This window comes from Lithobates pipiens, unplaced genomic scaffold, assembly GCF_037356315.1.
Source record: "Lithobates pipiens isolate NorthernLeopardFrog02 unplaced genomic scaffold, aLitPip1_a1.2 Scaffold_8, whole genome shotgun sequence".
Taxonomy (NCBI): domain Eukaryota; kingdom Metazoa; phylum Chordata; class Amphibia; order Anura; family Ranidae; genus Lithobates; species Lithobates pipiens.
The window spans coordinates 628,161,901-628,181,080 of record NW_027507903.1 but is presented as its reverse complement, the minus strand read 5'-3'; the positions used below and the strand labels follow the sequence as shown (position 1 = coordinate 628,181,080).

General features: G+C 41.9%; 1 protein-coding gene across 1 annotated transcript; it reads left to right on the top strand.

The window, feature by feature from the left end:
• Positions 1-9,297: 9,297 nt before the first annotated feature.
• On the top strand, positions 9,298-10,217 carry LOC143962398 (olfactory receptor 1468-like). Its single transcript, XM_077471683.1, has one exon. The coding sequence runs from the start codon at positions 9,375-9,377 to the stop codon at positions 10,215-10,217; it is 843 nt and encodes a 280-aa protein (XP_077327809.1). The 5' UTR covers positions 9,298-9,374.
• Positions 10,218-19,180: the final 8,963 nt, after the last annotated feature.

Here is a 19,180-nt window from a genome sequence, read left to right as displayed (position 1 = left end):
TGTATTTATCAATGAATATTGGGAGGAAGCTGTGATCTTTGAACCCATCCATTTTCTCTGCAAGACACAACACAAGACAAACCCTAATGTCAGGCTAAACTCTTCTAATCTTGTCCCAATATAAGCCTCAATCTAAAAGCAGAATAGGCCAGTGATGCACCAAGATAAAATTGTACCTTCGTTAGAATGATCGGCGCTTCCGCTACACCTTCCTCCTCTCACAGATCGAACGTACGATGCATGCGTGTTACGTTTTATATACACTGCGCATGTGTGATACTCTGCTGACGTTCTTTTGAATCTAATCCCCGCCCCTTCTCTTTCGGCGCAGTGGGGAGAGCATCATGGCGGAGACACAGCAGGTGCATGAGAGTAGTAGCAATGACGAAAGCCCGGAGCCAGAAACGTCCCGATCCCACAGGAGAAGATTTAAGGCCTTAAATATGTCCTTTGTAGAGATGGCGGAGATGGTGGACATATTGAAGAAGAACGACTATGATGGGAAGTATGGACCTTACCCAAACCCAAATGTGAGAAAGGCCAAGATCATGACTAAAGTTGTGAAGAGTCTGCAGAAGAATTTTGGGGTACGACGATTCAAGGATCAACTGAAGAAACGCTGGAACTGAGGGAGCACGATCAATGCAGAAAGATCAAGTGAGTTCTTCAAAAAGGTAAGTAGTTGTCCTGTGTTCATATTTATTATTATTACTTGCATACTGCGCCATGTGCTTTTCTTTATTGCTGTACAGTTTAAAATGGCAACTTTCATGGGTTCAATCATTCGTAGGAAACATTGTTAGTTCGCCCACTAAAACACAATGTTTTTGGAAGTTGCAGCTGCAACATTTCTTCAGGCCTATTTCTATTCAAAGCATATTGTTGTCTTGATGGGTTTGTAACTATAATGAAATGCAAACTTGATTCAGTGTATAGGAGAGGACACTCAGCAGCTGTTTACACATCTGGACTCAGGAGCACTAGTGTGGGACACCAGAACACCATTTTTATTAAGGTGTCCCATACACGTGCTCCAGTGGATACTATAGGGGTGTCTCCATCTGTGAAACTTGCACAATACAGATAAGTATTCTAGCTTTAGAAAGTGTAAAAAAAATGTAAGCTTGGAACTCTGCCAAAAAATACAATTGTATGACACTTCCAAGCAATATTTCATATTCCTATTTCTACCCTCAAATATCTGTGTGCTGTATACCTTTTTTACATTCTCATAGGGGAGAGAAGACTCTGGATGTCTGAGGACACCAGTGACCCCACACCTCCAAAGAAGGGGAAATCCCAAAACCAGAAGCAGAGAAGGAGGAGGAGGGAGAGGTTGTTGAAATTAACAAAATTGTCACCACAGCAGGTGAGTGTCTGAGACCACAGCTTCAGATAATAGATGTATGCCTATATTTTTATAATACATGGTATTTTTTTTGTTTGTTTTTAGGTGATGTGAATGTCGTGGAAGAAGAATCTCATTTTACCAGTGAAAGTGCCCAGATCCTCATCAGGGAGATAATGGGGTGAAATCGTAATTTAGACCCCTTTCACACTGCTGTGCCCATAGCGTCGGCTGTAAAACACCGCTATTTTTAGCAACGTTTTACCATCGGATTTGCAGCGCATTTCGGCCAATAGTGGGGTGCTTTTACCCCTGCTAGCGGCCGAGAAAGGGTTAAAACCGCCCGCAATATGCCGCAATAGCTGCGTTTTTCCGGCGGTAATGCAGCGCTGCCCCATTGATTTCAATGGGGAGCAGCGGTGGAGGAGCGGTAAACACACTGTTCCTTTACCGCTCCAAAGAAGCTGCTGGCAGGACTTTCCCTGACGTCCTGCCAGCACAGCGCTCCAGTGTGAAAGCCCTCAGGCGTTTGAAGGTGTATTGCAGGTGCTATTTCTAACGCTATAGCTCTTGCAAAACGCCCTCAGTGTGAAAGGGGTCTTAGAGAATCTAAAGAAAAACATCAATGATGTTCAACAAAAAATGAAGAACATCATTGATGTTTTAGGGAGAATCTAAAAAACGCAAAAATAACTACCATTGATTTCAGATTTTAAAATCCAGTTTTACATTTTTAGAAAAGCCAAATTTTGAAGATGCACACTAGACATGTGCAGACTAGAATATTTCGTTTCGTTTTTTCGTTTTCGTCCGTAAATTTTATTTATTTAGTTACTCCCGAAATTCGTTTTAATTTATTTCGTTTTTCGTGCAAAAATTGCATTCGTCCGAAAATCCACATGAATTACGGTCGAATCTGTCTTGGAAGGCTTATGGTATCTGTCGAATGGATAAAGAAGATTCGATGGAGCTGCTAAACTATATAGCCTATAGGCGGAGCATTCGATTGCCGAAATGTACGATTGCAGTGTCGTATAGTTGCGACGATCCCGTCGAATATTATTATAAATGTGCAACGATCCCGTCGAATATTATTATAAACGTGCAACGATCCCGTCGAATATTATCATTATTTTTTTTTAATTTACTTCCCCCACCCAATTCCAGTATCGTTTCTCTCTGTCGATTCTGTTCTCTCTATGTCGAATATTTACTCTCTGTCGAAGCTTTTCTATATAATAGGACTAATAGAGGTAAACGAAACTTAGGCACATTCGACCACAGGTTCAATAGACATATGGAGTCACGTCGAATCTCCTATTCTATATCGAACGGTCACTTCGAATCTCCTATTCTATATCGAACTGTTGTAACAACGAAAACGAAAAAAAGCATTTATTTATGTCGGATCTTTCGTTTTTCGGAATCTGCACTTTCGTTATCGTTTGTCAAAACGAAAACGAAAATACCTGAAATTCGGACGAAAATGCATTCGGACGAAAACGAATGCACATGTCTAATGCACACAGTCAACATGTGCTATCTGCCATCACGGGAGATCTATGTACACGCTTTGTGGGTGCAACCCCTTCCTCGCTACTAAAGTGGCTGAGATGAAGGGGTTGCAACCCCAAAACATGTCCATTGATCCCCCATGATGGGAGATAGCACATGTTGACATTAGGCATGGGAACAGGATGGAATTCACCAGTTTGAATCCCAATCTGTGTGCATCTTCAAAATGTGGCTTTTAGAGATGTGACATCACCCCATCTGATGAAGGCAATATCAACACAGTTTGGACATACTCATGTCTGATATTGTCTTCACTTTTCAAAGTTGAACTTTAAAAGTAAGTTCCTGAGTTGTGTATGTTAATGCTTTGAAACATGCCTGTTTTTTACCAAAAATGGCAAGTTATATTAATGTTACCAAAAAAAATGTTATATACACCAAAAATGTTGGTTTGTTGAAAAACCCTTTTATAAACGCACATGTGAATGTGCTTGGAGTAAACATTTGTATTATCATGAATAATATGTGGCTTCTTCTTCGGCTTCTTCTTTCAATGTCCAAAAGCAAATTTTGTAGTAAAGTTGGTGTTTTCGGTGACATTGAGTGTTATTTACTAAAGGCAAATCCACTTTGCACTACAAGTGCAGTTTCAAGTGTATTTTGCAGTGCACTTATAATTTGTTTTGCACTGTTGAAGAAAAAGGCATCAACGAAATAGAGAAAAAAAGATAACCTAGGAGACAGCTCAAAGAAAGTCAAGCAGTAAATGAAAGCAAAGATTATTCCAGTTTCCAAAATAAATGTATTTCAAAAATGTCTCAGACATTGTCTGGCATATCAAAGGCCCCCCTACCCGCAAAGTACTCCATGTATCTGCTTCTGACCTTGCAGGCGCTTTGGGGGGGGGGGGGGGGGGGGGAAGCCAGGACGGCCAGCTTCAAGTGCGGTCAAGTTTGAATTTTCAGGAAAGTTGACCTCAGGCCCAACTGAGGCCACATAGTTTGGTGAATTTTTATGGAGAAAATTGTACAGAATGCAACAGGCAAGCACTATATGATTCAGTTTATATTCTGCCATGTGGATCGGTGTCAAAAATAGGCTGGCCATTATCCCAAAAGTATTCTCCACCACTCTTCAGACTCTGGTCAGCCAGTAATTAAAAACCCTCTGGTCCGGGGTGAGGATCCTCATAGGGAAAGGCCGCATAAGATGGTCCCCCAGTGCAAATGCTTCATCCGTGACAAATACAAAGGGGAGTCCTTCCACTTTGTCTTCTGGAGGTGGCAAGCCCAAGCTGTCATTCTGGAGATGGCAGTAGAACTCCATCTGGGCGATCACTCCACCATCTGACATCTGGACATTTTTCCCCACGTCCACATAGAGGAATTCGTAAGTAGCTGACACCAACATCACTATACTAATATACCCCTTGTAATTATAATAGTAGGGCTGAACGGTACGCTACTTATCACCTCGTGTTTGTGACGGGTCCCAGGAGAACGGGTCTGTCTGTGTGCGTCCGGCCGGCGCCATGGACTTAAGGCTTATTTTCTTTTATATACCTGTAAGTGCATTTTTACTTTTTTTATCCTTATAAATAAAGGGTTTTACACTATTTCGAGCTCCTCTTTTTCCCTTTATGATCTTTGGTGCCCCTGCCTTTGAGCTCTTCCTCTGGACCTCAGAGTGAAGTATCTGGGAGTGAGTCCCCTTCTCAAGATCCTTTGGAGCAGTGGAATCAGGAGGATATCGAGGAACCCCTCCTTGGCTGGAAGTGGCGTCTAACTCCATAAGCCTCGTGTGACCCTCAGTAGTGGGGGGTCATACCTATCTGGTAAGCAGTAAACCTTACCGTATGTTGGTGGTGGATTGAACACAACGTTTTCCAGTTTGGATCTAACAGTGAACCTCTATGAATATTGTGGTTTATCTATAGAAGATTTCTATGTACAGCTCTACGTCAACTATTTTGGTGGCTCTTATACACGGACTTATTATTTACACACTGGGTGTTTATGTTTTTCTTGAATTTTTCATGTTTTTAGAGGTTCATGCTAAGAAACTTTATTGTATATGCTAAATTATACTATCTAGATTCTGGGTTTTGAAATATCTACACATGTGTACTTTGTATCACGTATATATATAGGGTTGCTATACCCTGTATAATATTCATTCTAATATTATTGCACATTGCCTCTTTAGTTGCTAGCATTTGTTTAGCGCGGCTTATGATTCTTTTGTTTAATTATAATAGTATGACCCCAAGTTGGGGAGTGGGACTATATGGACATGTTTCCCATCAATTGCACCTCCACAATTGGGAAAGTCCCAATGGGTGGCTAAGTGGGAGGCCACAGTCTGCCATTCCTGTGGTATTGAAGGAAACTGTGGAGTCAAACAAGAAAGAAAAATTTGTCATTTTGCACATAAACATTGCAAGCAGATTAGACACAAACATTCTTGGCCAACATAAGTATTATTGAAAGGAGTATTTAAAGACAAAAGTATAAGGTCCACTTATCAGATTCCTCACCCCATCTGATGGCCCATTGCAAAAATTTAGGGGGGATGTTTTGGACAAGTAGCCCACTCTACTTCATTGAGAGCTGAATGAATACATAATGTGTGAAACTTTGGCCAGCCCCTCCTTACTTACACTATTGGCAGCCCACTGGACAGGTAAGAAGTGTCATAATCCAAAAATAAAAATACACACTGTACAAATGGAAGCACATTTTTACATTCTGCTATTACCTTTCAATATAATATTAAGAGAAACAAACGTTAAACAATACCATTTGAAAGTATTCAAGCAGGACTTTGCGGTACATGCTTTGGTGAATTCATCCATAAATCTGACCACGAAAGAGGTAGGTATAGTGTGTATGGGTTGCCAAAGTCAGCAGATAGAGGATTGGTATCAGCTGACTTAGCGGTTGGGGGGAGGGAGGGTTCCAAATGAGTGGAATGAAAAAAAAGCCTCTGGCACTCTACATGAATTTAAGGACACAAATAACATTTGTACACATTTTAGGGGGTGTTTAGGGGAAAGCACTACTATGGAGCTGACAAAATACATTGTTACGTGGCCAGGCTATAGGTGTATATGGGCCCAGGAGAGCATGCTGGGGAGGTTTGTGAAGGCAAATATGCATGAAGGACAAAAAAGGAACTTTAAAAGCTTCCAACATGCATGAGGACAAAGGGGCACAGCATATTACAGCATATTCCAATCATGGTAATTAGGGAACGATGATAGAAATACAATACATTAGCAAACATTAAATACATAGAATGTGATGTTAAAGGAAAAATCTTACCTTAATAAGTTCCTTCTTTGAACCTGAATTATGGCAGAACAGGTCTCTGGGATAATGATCCCCAGAGCCTGGGGGAAGATGCCTGTGGAGAACTTGAGGTCCTGCATGCTTCTCCCAGTCATCACGTACTGCAACGTGGTGACTATCCTCTGCTCCGGAGTGATGGCTTGCCTCATGCAGGTATCCTGCCTGCTGATATAAGGGGTCAGCAAAGCCAACAGAAGGTGAAAAACGGGGTCAGTCATCCTGAGATAATTCCTGAAATAATCAGGATTATTCTCCCGGATCTCATGCAGCAAAGGCATGTATGAGAATTGGTCACGCTGGAGCAACCAATTCTTTGTCCATGAACTCCTCCCCACCCTGTTCATGGACTGGGCTTGTGTCAAAGCTAGAAGCCCAACACCAAGCCCCTGCGCAGCACAAACTCTCTGATGAGTACGTACAGGCAACATGGCTTCAAAATGGGTGACTGGTCAGAACGAACTAACAGAAAGCATTGATAAACAGCAAGGCCTGAAAGAACTGACTGAAAATCAGCAACGAGCGGGCAAGAACACACTGAATATCAAATACAGTACTACTATAAATGCCACGCACTGACAAACAAGTGCAAACTGACTAAGTGCACTGAAAAGCAGATACGAACCCACAAGCACAAACTGAAGAGCAGTAACGATCTGAAGCACAAGTCTGAAAAGTGAAAATCGTCTCTAACCAAATTTCTACTAACATGTGATAAACACGAGATCAGCAAAAGCCCAAAGGGTGGTGCACATGCTACTGAACTTCCCTTTTATAGTCCCATTGTATGTGGTGTAGGTAACTGCGTTCTTGACGATCGGAAATTCCGACAACTTTGCGCAACCGTGTGTATGCAAGACAAGTTTGAGCCAACATCCGTCTGAAAAAATCGGATGGATTTTATTGTCGGAATGTCCGGCCGTGTGTACAGGGCATAATAGTATATTGATTGGTTTGTGTAAAAGTTATAGCGTCTACAAAATATGGGATAAATTTATGGCATTTGTATTATTATTATTATTTTTACTAGTAATGGCGGTGATCTGCGATTTTTATCGGGACTGCAACATTGCAATGGACACATGGAACACTTTTGAAGTTTTTTTGGGACCAGAGACATTTATACAGCGATTAGAGCTAAAAATAGCCACTGATTACTGTATAAATGTCACTGGCAGGGAAGAGTTAACACTAGGGGGAGATCAAGGGGGGATGGAACTGACTAGGGGAGGAAAGAGATTGTTATTCCTTAATAGGAACACACTATCTCTCTCCTCTCCCCTGACAGAACTGGGATTTGTGCGTTTACACACACAGATCCCGATTATCGTTCTGTCATGAGTGATCGATGGTGCCCGGCATTCATCGTGCCTGCCGGGCACGAGCAACGGCTTCGGGGACAAGATGTGGATGTGCGCACGCCTGCTACAGCATCTTAAAGAGCCGACGTACAGCTAAGACGACTCGCCCATGGAAGCCAACCTGCCACAGTAGAACTGCGGCGGCTGGTCGGTAAGTGGTTAAAGATCCTTTACCTTCCAGACCTGTTGCCTGTGGAGAAAACTGTTCCAGTGCCATATCTCTCTGCAGGTGTGTAATATGTCCACCTCTGAGACAGACGTATTGCTCCACATTCAGAAAAAACTCATGCTGCTTTCTGGCTAAGTAGCACCAGCCCTAGCACAAACCTATTATGGACAGGTCTATGCTAGGGATTGGAAAACAAGAAGGTAGGAGCACTTTCAGGAATCAATGATTGTTCAGTCCATTGCCAGTTTTGTTTAAAAATCATACAACCTCTACCAGTCTTTGAGAAGGACTGGACATATTTCCAAGCAGAGGGTATGTATTGCTGCTATGTGTTAAGTAACCTGTAAACCCTTATCATCTTTGAGCCAATTCAAGCAAAGGTTGACAGAGTTCTTTTCAGCCATTTTGTCCCCACGTGTGGGTTGGTGAGGGAATTGGGGCAATAGACAGATTGTGCACTAGGAGAAAGGCTGGGGGAGCCTGTCAAACCCAAAGGCTCATTAGGGGGTCTTCAGTATAGTACAAAAGCTCAGCCAACCAGCCAAAACTCAGCTGGATAGTAACATATTGAAGAAAGATCCTAACAAAATTGAATGAATGAATGTCAGACTAAGGCCACGTACACACGGGCGGACTATCCATCCAACTAAGTCCGTCAGACAATCCGACAGACAGTCCGTCCTACTTTTGAATGAACGGACTTGACCACACACGACGAACAGACAGTCCGCTGAAAGCTTGCGCGATGACGTGTACAGCACGTACGACGGGACTAGAAATACGACGTCCAATACACTGCAATGCAACCTTCGGCCGTGTAAATCCTTTCTGAGCATGCGCCATACTTAGTCCGTCGAACTAGCCTACTCACGAGCGGACTGTCCGCTGAAACCAAGTTTGGACGGACAATATTACGGAAATTCCGAAAGACTTAAGCCCCGTACACACGAGCGGACTTTTCAACATCCAAAGTCCGACGGACTGATTCCGTCAGACTATTCGATCGTGTGTGGGCTGCAACGGACTTTTGACTCGCCAAAGTCCGAAGGACTTTAGAATATGGAACATGCTTCAAATTTTTCCGAAGGAACTCCGCCGGACCCGGTCCCTTCGAAAAATTCGCTCGTGTGTATGCTATTCCGACGGACTAAAACCGACGCTAGGGCAGCTATTGGCTACTGGCTATGAACTTCCTTATTCGAATCCAGTCGTACGTCATCACGTTCGAATCCGTCGGAGTTTAGTGTGATTGTGTGTGGCCAAGTCCGCTCAGCCGAAAAGTCCGTCAGAACTCTGTCGGAACTCTGGCAGAACTCCGACGGAACTCCTTCGGAAGTCTGTCGGACATAAGTCCTCTCGTGTGTACGGGGCTTTAGTCCGCCAGACTGTCCGCTGAAAAAGTCCGCTGAAGCCCCCACACGAGCGGATTGTCCGCTGAAACACGTTTCAGCGGACCAAGTTCCTCAGACAGTCCGCCCGTGTGTACGCGGCCTTAATGTTGTTTTTGTTTTGCCATACATAAACTATTATGCATTTTTATATTCTCTTAGCAGGTCGGCTATCACAATAACATCACCTATATTGTACTAACAGGTTTCCCAAATATAAAAAGCATAAAAATTCTAATTTTCTTGATGCTGTTTATTGTATATTGTGTTACTATTTCTGGAAATCTTTTCATTGTGATTTTATATCATCTGAGTAAAACACTTCAGTCTCCCATGTACCTCTTCATCACCCAACTATCATTGCTTGATATAATTCTGTCTACAGATATTCTTCCTAACTTTCTTTATACCATCTTACATGATGGATGTACCATGTCTCTTGCTGAATGTATCATCCAGTTCTCCTTTTTTGTAAATGCTGAGGCCTCAGAGTTTTTTCTACTGACTGTGATGTCCTATGACCGGTATTTGGCCATCTGCAAGCCCCTACATTACAGCTCTACAATGAGCCAATCAATTTGCATTAAATCAGTGATTATCATTTGGTTATTAAGTTTAAAAATGACATTGGTTGATTCTATATCTTTGTGTAGTCTATACTACTGTGGACCAAACATCATTCATCACTTCTTCTGTGACTTTGAACCCATACTTGAGCTTTCCTGCTCTGATACTTCATGGATCCATATTCAGACCTATGTATTAAGTTTTATCTGTGTCATAGCACCTTTTATGCTAATTGTTATATCTTATATTTATATTGTTTTAACTATCCTCAAAATTAAATCAATTACAGGACGACAAAAAGCCTTCGCCACCTGCAGCTCTCACTTGACCATAGTGTGTATCTTTTACGGGACTATAGTCGCTGTGTATTTGTTTCCAACAAAAGGACAACTAGATATTCTGAACAAGGTCCTCTCTCTATTTTACACTGTAATGACTCCATTGCTTAATCCCATCATATACACGTTCAGGAACAAGGATTTTAAAAAGGCTTTTGAAAAAACTAAAACCATTTTTTTTTAAATGCAAATGTGATAGAAAAGTAAATATTGAAAAAAATCTGTGCATAAGAATACATAGATGGTATACATTGAATCCTATGGCTAAAGGTATAAATTGTGAAATCACTGGGATAGAGATATTGAAACCACATTATGGGGTTAAAAAATGGCATTAAACCACTTCAGCCCCAGAAGAATTTACACCCTTCTGACCAGAGTTTTTTTTGCGATACGGCACTGTGTCGCTTTAACTGACAATTACGCGATCATGTGAAGTTGCACCCAAATAAAATTGACATCCTTTTTTTCCCACAAATAGAGCTTTCTTTTGGTGGTATTTTATTGCCTCTACGGTATTTTTTTTTTGCGCTATAAACAAAAAAATTTTGAAAAAAAACACATTATTTTTTACTTTTTGCTATAATTAAATATCCCCCCAAAAAAAAAAAAAAATAAATAAATAAAAAAAAAAAAAAAAAAAATATATATATATATATATATATATATATATATATATATATATATATATATATAAAAAATTCCTCAGTTTAGGCTTGAACACACCATCCCCGCTGTGAAACATGGTGGTGGCAGCATCATCTTGTGGAGATGCTTTTCTTCAGCAGGGACAGGGAACTTGGTCAGAGTTAATGGGAAGATGGATGGAGCCAAATACAGGGCAATCCTAAAATAAAACTGATTAGAGTCTGCAAAAGATTTGAGACTGGGGGAGGGGTTCACCTTCCAGCAGGGCAGTGACCCTGAACATACAGCCAGAGCTACAATGGAATGATTTAGATCAAAGCATATTCATTTGTTAGAATGGCCCAGTTAAAGTCCAGACCTAAATCCAATTGAGAATCTGTGGTAAGACTTGAAAATTGCTGTTCACAGATGCTCTCTTTTCAATCTGACAGAGCTTGAGATATTTTGAAAGAAGAATGGGCAAAAATGTCACTTTATAGATGTGCAAAGCTGGTATAGACATCCCCAAAAAGACTTGAAACTGTAATTTCAGTAAAAGGTGGTTCTACAAGTTACAATACTATTGACTCATGGGGGCGCCATACAAATGTACCCCCCCCCACACTTTTCAGATATTTGTAAAAAAATGTGAAAAACTTTTATTATATTTCCTTCGCGTCACAATCATGTGTCACTTTGTGTTGGTCAATCACATAAAATCCCAATAAAATACATTTATGTTTTTGGCTGTAACATGAAAAAATGTGGAAAATGTCAAGGGATACGAATATTTTTTTTCTAGGCACTGTATTAGAAAGTACAATCAACATGTTTTATGACCATTTTGTGCAAAGCGTTGTTTTGATACATATGGATTGGCTGTGTCTATCTTGCTATGTACTATATAGATTTAAGTTTTATGTATTTTGCTTGATTGATGTATTGCTTGTGTTATTTATCAGTATTTTTATTTATTAATATTGAAACATGGATCCTGAGGAAGCCTCTCATTTGGACGAAATGCATTGATCCAGACATATTCGATCCACAAGTATTAAAACCACACTTGGACAGCATGAAATGGTCATAAAACATGTTGATTGTACTTTCCAACATGTTCTGATATATAGGTTTTAATGACTTTGTATAAATAAAACTTGTAGTTTTTAGAACAGATTGTATTTGGTGTGGTACTCCTTTTGGCACTTAAAAATCCCCTTTTCACATCACCTCCTCCCAGTGAGGAGATGTGTGGACTTACCTTCTATTGACTTCAATTGCATGGGAATCGTGGCAGTTATTTTTTGATTATAGGATACCCCCACCTAAATATTCATATACTTCTTAAAATTAAATTAGATGCTAAGCCAATGTGTAATAGTAGCAATTAACAACAACACAACTTCATTTTCATTATTTTAGATCAACAATCAAAAAAGTCCATAATTGAATGATTATTCCCAACCACTGTGTTGTTAAATAGTGACACATTCCTTCTTTACATTCAACCAAGGTGTTTTCACCACGTGTGGTAAAAGTTCTCACTCACCAACTATAAATGCCCATAAAAGACCAAACAAGCCTGACAGACACAATTCAATGTGTTGGATGGATGACATGAATTCAATACCTCTTGAACGCCAATGAAATTCCTCTCTCAAAAATAACATAAACCAGAAGCCCAAAGAGATAATATCCTCATAGTGCAGTCATTTTTATTTAAGATGGGGAAATAATTAAAAAAAAATACAAACATTTAAAAAAAAAATGCAAACGTGGGGGGCGCATGCATGGCTTGCTGTGGGTCAGCCGCTTCTGTCAGTACCGCCGCTCTTCCCCGGGGTTCCTGCCACTATTGCAAAGACAGCGATAGCTCTAACTACCCAGGATTTTAAACACCCTCATTCTCATTTTAAAGGCTTATATGCAAGTTATTGCAATAAAAAGTGTATGGGGACTCGGGTCCTGCCCCAGGGGATATGTATCAATGCAAAAAAAAAGCGTTTTTTTCAGGAACAGTGATTTTAATAATGTTTAAAGTGAAATAATAAAAATGACATATTCCTTTAAATATCGTGCCTGGGGGTCCCCTTTATTCTGCCTGTAAAGTAGCACATCTGTCTGATGTGTTTTACAGTGCCGCAGCCATAATGACATTTTTTAAAGGAAAAAATTTCATTAAAAATTGCTTGCGGCTGTAATGTATTCCCGGCAATAGATGGGTATGGATTTTAAGTAGAACTCCATGCCAACATTTAAAAAAAACAGCGTGGGGTTCCCCCCATAATCCATACCAGGCCCTTTGGGTCTGGTATGATTTTAAGGGGAACTCCATGCCAAAATTGAAAAACAAATTGGTATGGTCCTCCCAAAATCTATACCAGACGCTTATCCTAGCAAGAAGCCTGGCAGGCCAGGATAGGGGGGATGAGCGAGCTCCTGAACCATACCAGGCCACTTGCCCTCAACATGGGGAGTGTGCTTTGGGGTCTCCACAACCCTTGCCCGGTGGTTGTAGGGGTCTGTTAGCGGGAAGCTTATCGTAATCTTGAAGCCTCCTTTAATAAGGGGGCCCCCAGATCCTGCCCCCCTTTGTGAATGGGTATCGGGTACCCCTACCAATTCACCGAAAAAAGTGTCAAAAACTAAAAACTACAAAAGGCAGTTTTTGACAAATCCTTTATTAAAAATAAAAATAAAAAATAGTGCCCTGCGATGTACATCCATCATCAATCCCGCCACCTGACAATCCATCGTCAATCACGCTACCTGACAAATAGAAAAAAAAACATGAAAATTCTCTGCCTTCATGGGGGGCCTCCCAACGACTGCTGTCTTTTTGCTGGAATAGCTGTTTCATAGGCAAGGGTGGGGCCACCTGTTGACGTAACTGGATGAACCCCCCTTCCTCTGATGACACATGCCATCAGAGGGGAGTATGGTCACTTGGTTGCATCACCTGGTGGCTCCGCCCTTGCCTATATAACAGCTGTCACAGCCAAGACGCCCGAACGGCGTGCATATATAAAAAGGTGCTATTATAATATAGATCCCCCGAGGAAGCCCATGATGGTGAAACATGTCAGGATAACTTCAATACCATCACTTTCTATATGATAAGATACTCCCACATATATAGCATATCTTCAAACATGTTGTAACAATGTTTATGTTTGTTAACAATAAAAACACGTTTTATACTTTGTGTGTATTAATAAAAAAAATCAATTTTATCTAAACTTCTGTTTCCAATTTCCCCGCTGAAAGGTCCCCCTAAAAAAAACTCTCTGTATCCATTGTCCATTCAGGGATGTTGGTGCTTGTTTGAATTTGTTACCAACCCATATCCCCACCCCTCCTCCTATAATTTTGGCAGGTTTGACCCGTGGTTGCTGATGCAATGACTCCCCACTTGCCCCATCCTGTGTGTGTGTCCCTTGGGTGGACTTCCTTAGCCACTCTTTTGTGACTGATGCTGGTTTGTGTCTCGCACCCTTTCAACCTGTGGCTCGCATGGATTAGCACACATTCTCAAACTTAAATTAATTGCATGGCTAGTACTACCCACACCAACCACAGTATAAACCTAAACAACCCTTATGGTGACATAGGCAAATTTTCTTTGAATAACCACTTCCCAACTGACGAACGCCAATATACATCCTTACTTTGAGGAGGAATATTGTTGTTATGGCAGCAGCTAGCTGCCATAACCCTGGAATCCTTGTGTTCAGACGACGGTCCGCTACAAGATAAAAGTGGTCTCTGTGGTGTATTCGCCGTAAGATCATTTTTATCAGTGGCGGGAGAGGAGACCCCCTCCCACCGCGCTCCAGAGCCCTCCACCGCTTACCGGAGCCACCGGCAGGGGCAGAAGCGATCCGGTCTTCTCTGTGGCTGGGCATGGAGACGAATGAGGGGAAGATGGCCTCCACCCATCTCCATGACATTGCAGGGTGGAAGTGACCTCAAAACGTCAATTCCGCCAATAGCTCTCAAAGGGTCCATTTTTTTAAAATATTTTTTTCAAATGACAAATTTGTATTTATTTGTTTTATTGCATTTAAGTCCAAATATGAGATTTGAGGTCTTTTTGACCCCAGATCTCATATTTAAGAGGTCTTGTCATGCTTTTTTGCTATTACAAGGGATGTTTACATTCCTTGTAATAGGAATAAAAGTGACACTTTTTTTTTAAAAACAGTGTAAAAATAAAAAGTAAATTATAAAATAAAAAAAAATAAAAACATTTAAACGTGCCCTGTCCCGCCAAGCTTGCATGCAGAAGCGAACACATATGCGAGTAGCACCCACATATGAAAACGGTGTTCGAACCACACATGTGAGTTATCACCACGATCGGTAGAGCGAGAGCAATAATTCTAGCCCTAGATCTCCTCTGTAACTCAAAACATACAACCTGTAGACCTTTTAAAATGTGACCTATGGAGATTTTTAAGGGTAAAAGTTTGTCACCATTCCACGAGCGGGCGCAATTTTGAAGTGTGACATGTTGGGTATCAATTTACTCGATGTAACATTCACAATATACAATATACAATCTTTCACAATAGAAAAGAAATTGGGCTAACTTTACCGTTGTCTTATTTTTTAATTAAAAAAAGTGATTTTTTTTCCCAAAAAAGTGCGCTTGTAAGACCGCTGCGCAAATACGGTGTTACAGAAAGTATTGCAATAACCGCCATTTTATTCTCTAGGGTGTTAGAAAAAAATGTATAATGTTTAGGGGTTCTAAGTAATTTTCTAGCAAAAAAAAACTGTTTTTAACTTGTAAACAACACATCTACAAAAGAGGCCCAGTCCTTAAGTGATAAAGTGGTTTTCTTTGATTGAGTGGTGCACGTCTGCTTTGCATTTCAGCAAATGCACAAAGAGAAAATCTGCAAACAATTTTTCAAAACACAAAACAGACTGCAGGTGACCTTGTTTCCCCATTTGGCTCTTTCTGTCAGGTCACCTTGAGGCGAGGTGACAGGTGCACACCGTAGGGATCAGGAGTGCACCGCAAGGTTGTGAACCCTACGGCTGACTGCTGCAGACGGGGGACAGATCTCACTGGGGTTAGAGCGTAAGATTCCCTGGGGCGCGGAGTCTAAGAGCCAGCAGGTGTTCACCAGCGCCTCTAGTAGTGAGGATGGACTTGGCTGTAACTGGCTCCAGGTCGCGAAACCCAGGGTCCCCCAGCTCACACCCAGAGTAGGCAACAGGAGGATAGGGATGGTGAGGGACAAAGCCAAGGTCGGGGCCACAAGCAGAAAAAGAATAGTCGGGTACCAGTGCCACTATAGTCGGTAGTCAGTGCCACTACAGTGTCATCAGTGCCACTACATTGCTCATCAGTGCCCTTTGGTGCCACTACATTGCTCATCAGTGCCCTACAGTGCCATCAGTGTCACTTCAGTGCCCATCAGTGCCACTTCATAGCTCAACAGTGCCACTGCAGTGCCCATCAATGCTACTACAGTGCCATTCAGGGCTGGACTAGGACAAAAATTTGGCCCTGGACTTCATCCTGACTGGCCCACTTTAATTTTGCAATACACGCACAAAAACAAGTGAACAAGTGAAGTGGGAGGGCTAACATCATACAGGAATATTGCTACATCCTTTTAGAAACCGGTTTTGCTGCACAACCATTGGCTGCCTTTCAGCAATGCAGCAGTGCTGAGGCTGAGCCAGGTTGCGCACTATGAAGTGAGGCGATGGGCATTGCAGATGACAGGTCTCTCTCATGTCGGCCAGACATGGCCAACCCTGATAGCCACCCAAGCCTCCCCTCCCCCTTCACTGTCCATTAGCCATTCTACTTTATTTCTATTATAGGCAGTACACAGTGGTGACTCTAGGAACAATATATATGGACACATAAGATACCACAGTCAAAACTGTGGGGGGGGGCAATGATAATTTTTCATGGTACAACTACTTGAAATCCAGTGACATACTGGAAAATATAGTGTATATAGTGCAGGAATGTGGAAAAGAAAAAAACTTGGATAAAAATGTGGCCATACACAAGGGCAAAATGGGGCTAAACTAACTATAGCAAGCCGTTCTAGATCTAAGCTAAATGAATAAGGCCTTCACCCTTCACCATTACAAATTGGCAGCATTGTCAAACTGCACTCCCTATAATGTGTGGACCTCATTGAGCTGCTATAAATCTCAATGCCTATACCTAAAATAATGATATATTAAATATCACGAATAGAAGTCTCCCTGAAAAGCTCCACAGAAATATCCTTCTGCATCCACCAAGAATGAGTTTAGCAGCAATCCATCCATATAATGTACATATCAGCCAGCACTGAGCATATACAGAGGTGCTCTCATGCAGTGTACATGGTCTGAGGAAATAAAAGCTTCACCACGGCAGGGGGCGGCGGTGATGCAAAAAAAGGGGGGACTTTAAATGAAGCTCAGGATGACAAAAATGAGTAAAATGGTGGCAAATAAAGATTTAATAATACGTAAAAAACAAGTTTACATACAATTCATTCCATGTATACAAAAATGCACCCATAACATGGTGTCACTCTGCAACCTGGTAATAATTGATAATAACATATTTACAACCATTAATATTCAGAATAAAATAAAGGGGGCCACCATACTCATAGTTGGATACAAATGTTAAGATAATAGTATCTGCACTGTCAATAGGCTCAAAAACCCAAATATGTTGAAAGAAGTATAGCACCGCCGCCCCCTGCCGTGGTGAAGCTTTTATTTTCAGATGATAGGGATGGAGGCACATGACTTTACCCAGCCATGGCTTCACTCAAAGTCCCAAGCTCCCCAATTCCCCCCCTTTTTTAGTATGGTCTGAGGAAAAGAAAATGAGTGCATCCTAATACTGCTCTTATTAGACCTGTCAGTAGAAAGCAGATACTTTATTCCTTATATCAATTTACCGCAACCCAACATGAGAGCATGGAGTAAGGGCCAGATCACACTGCTGCGATGTCAGAGATCGGATGTGATTTACACCGCACTGCAGTGAAAATCACATGCGATATCTGTGCAATGCGATTTCAGCCAAAAAGATTGTATGGCTGAATTTGCATCGAATTCTCACAGAACCCTTTTTTGTCCGCAGCAGAATCGGATCACATGGGTGTTCACACCCATGTGATCCGATTCCTGTCCGAGTTTGCAGATAGTACTGCGATTTGTGAACTGATTTAGGGGTGTCATTAACTATAATTAACACTCCCGGCAGTTGGCATAGGGCAGTGTGAACTGCCACCTGGAAACATGTGATGCGGGAACCTGCAGTGGATTTGCAAGGTTCCCACATCACAGCAGTGTGAACTGAGCCCTAATAGATCATTGGAGAAATAAATGGTTTAAACATATAGCACATCCATAGAGACCCAGGCAATGCTGCTTGTGACTTGACTAGAGTCCCGATGTGTTTCTTATCAATGGCATAATACTGCGGCTCTACTATATGATAAAATAATGTTATCTCTCCACATTTCAAACACATCCTGATTACTGACCCTCAGGTAATGATTGTGGACACACAGATCAGCCACACATCAGCCCCAAATTGAAGCGGCAATACAGCAAAACTTGCAAACTAAGATAAGGGGAGAGAGAAGCTGCCACAGACTCTAAAAACAAACCCCTTCAGTCACTATGGAGGGTGACTGCACTGTTACAAAGTTAACCCCAGCTTTCATTCAAAACTAGTTTTGTTTAATGTTACAGAAATTACAACTAAAACTGATCCTCACACATTTTGCTGATCCATTGCCTTGTACATTGATCTGGTGTTGCTGATGTCTCCTCAGGCTCACTTGTCATATTTCCTGCTGCTTTTTGCTTGTTTCCCCATTGGTCAAAACTGTGCTGTAGTTCGGGAGCTAGAATGATGTCACCTGACATAGTGGCAGCTGCCTGCAGATCCCGAACAGCAACAGATAGCAGGGAAATGAGCTGTGGGGACACAGGCATAGGAAGGTCTGCTCTCTCTCTCTGGGGTCCCTCAGACAACACTCAGGCAGTGCAGAAAAGTCGGGCACGGGCAGCAGAAGAAGAAGATCACACACAGCACTTCCTCTCTAAGAGATTGTCCCCGGAGCAGGGGAGGAGGTGGGTGGAGCTAAGCACTCGACGTGGAGGAGGAGAAACTTAAACCCTGCTCCGCTGTGAATGCTGGGACCGTCTCAGCCTCCTTCTGTGTCTGACGTCACTGGTTGCTACACGCTAGGCGGCAGGTGGCTAGCAACCAGTTTGGAAATCTCACTTGAGAGACAAAATTTGTGCCTGTGTCAGCTATGTGGCGGCCAGAGGAAGATGCGGGCCGCAGGTACCCACTACACAAAAAAAGAAGAAGGCATTTCTGTCACTGAAACAGGCCCACTGAGCCATCGGCCCACCGGGAAACTCCCAGTAGTCCCGATGGCCAGTACATGCCTGGTGCCATTAGTGCCACTACAGTGCTCTACAGTGCCACTACAGTGCCCTACAGTGCCACTAAAGTGCTCATCA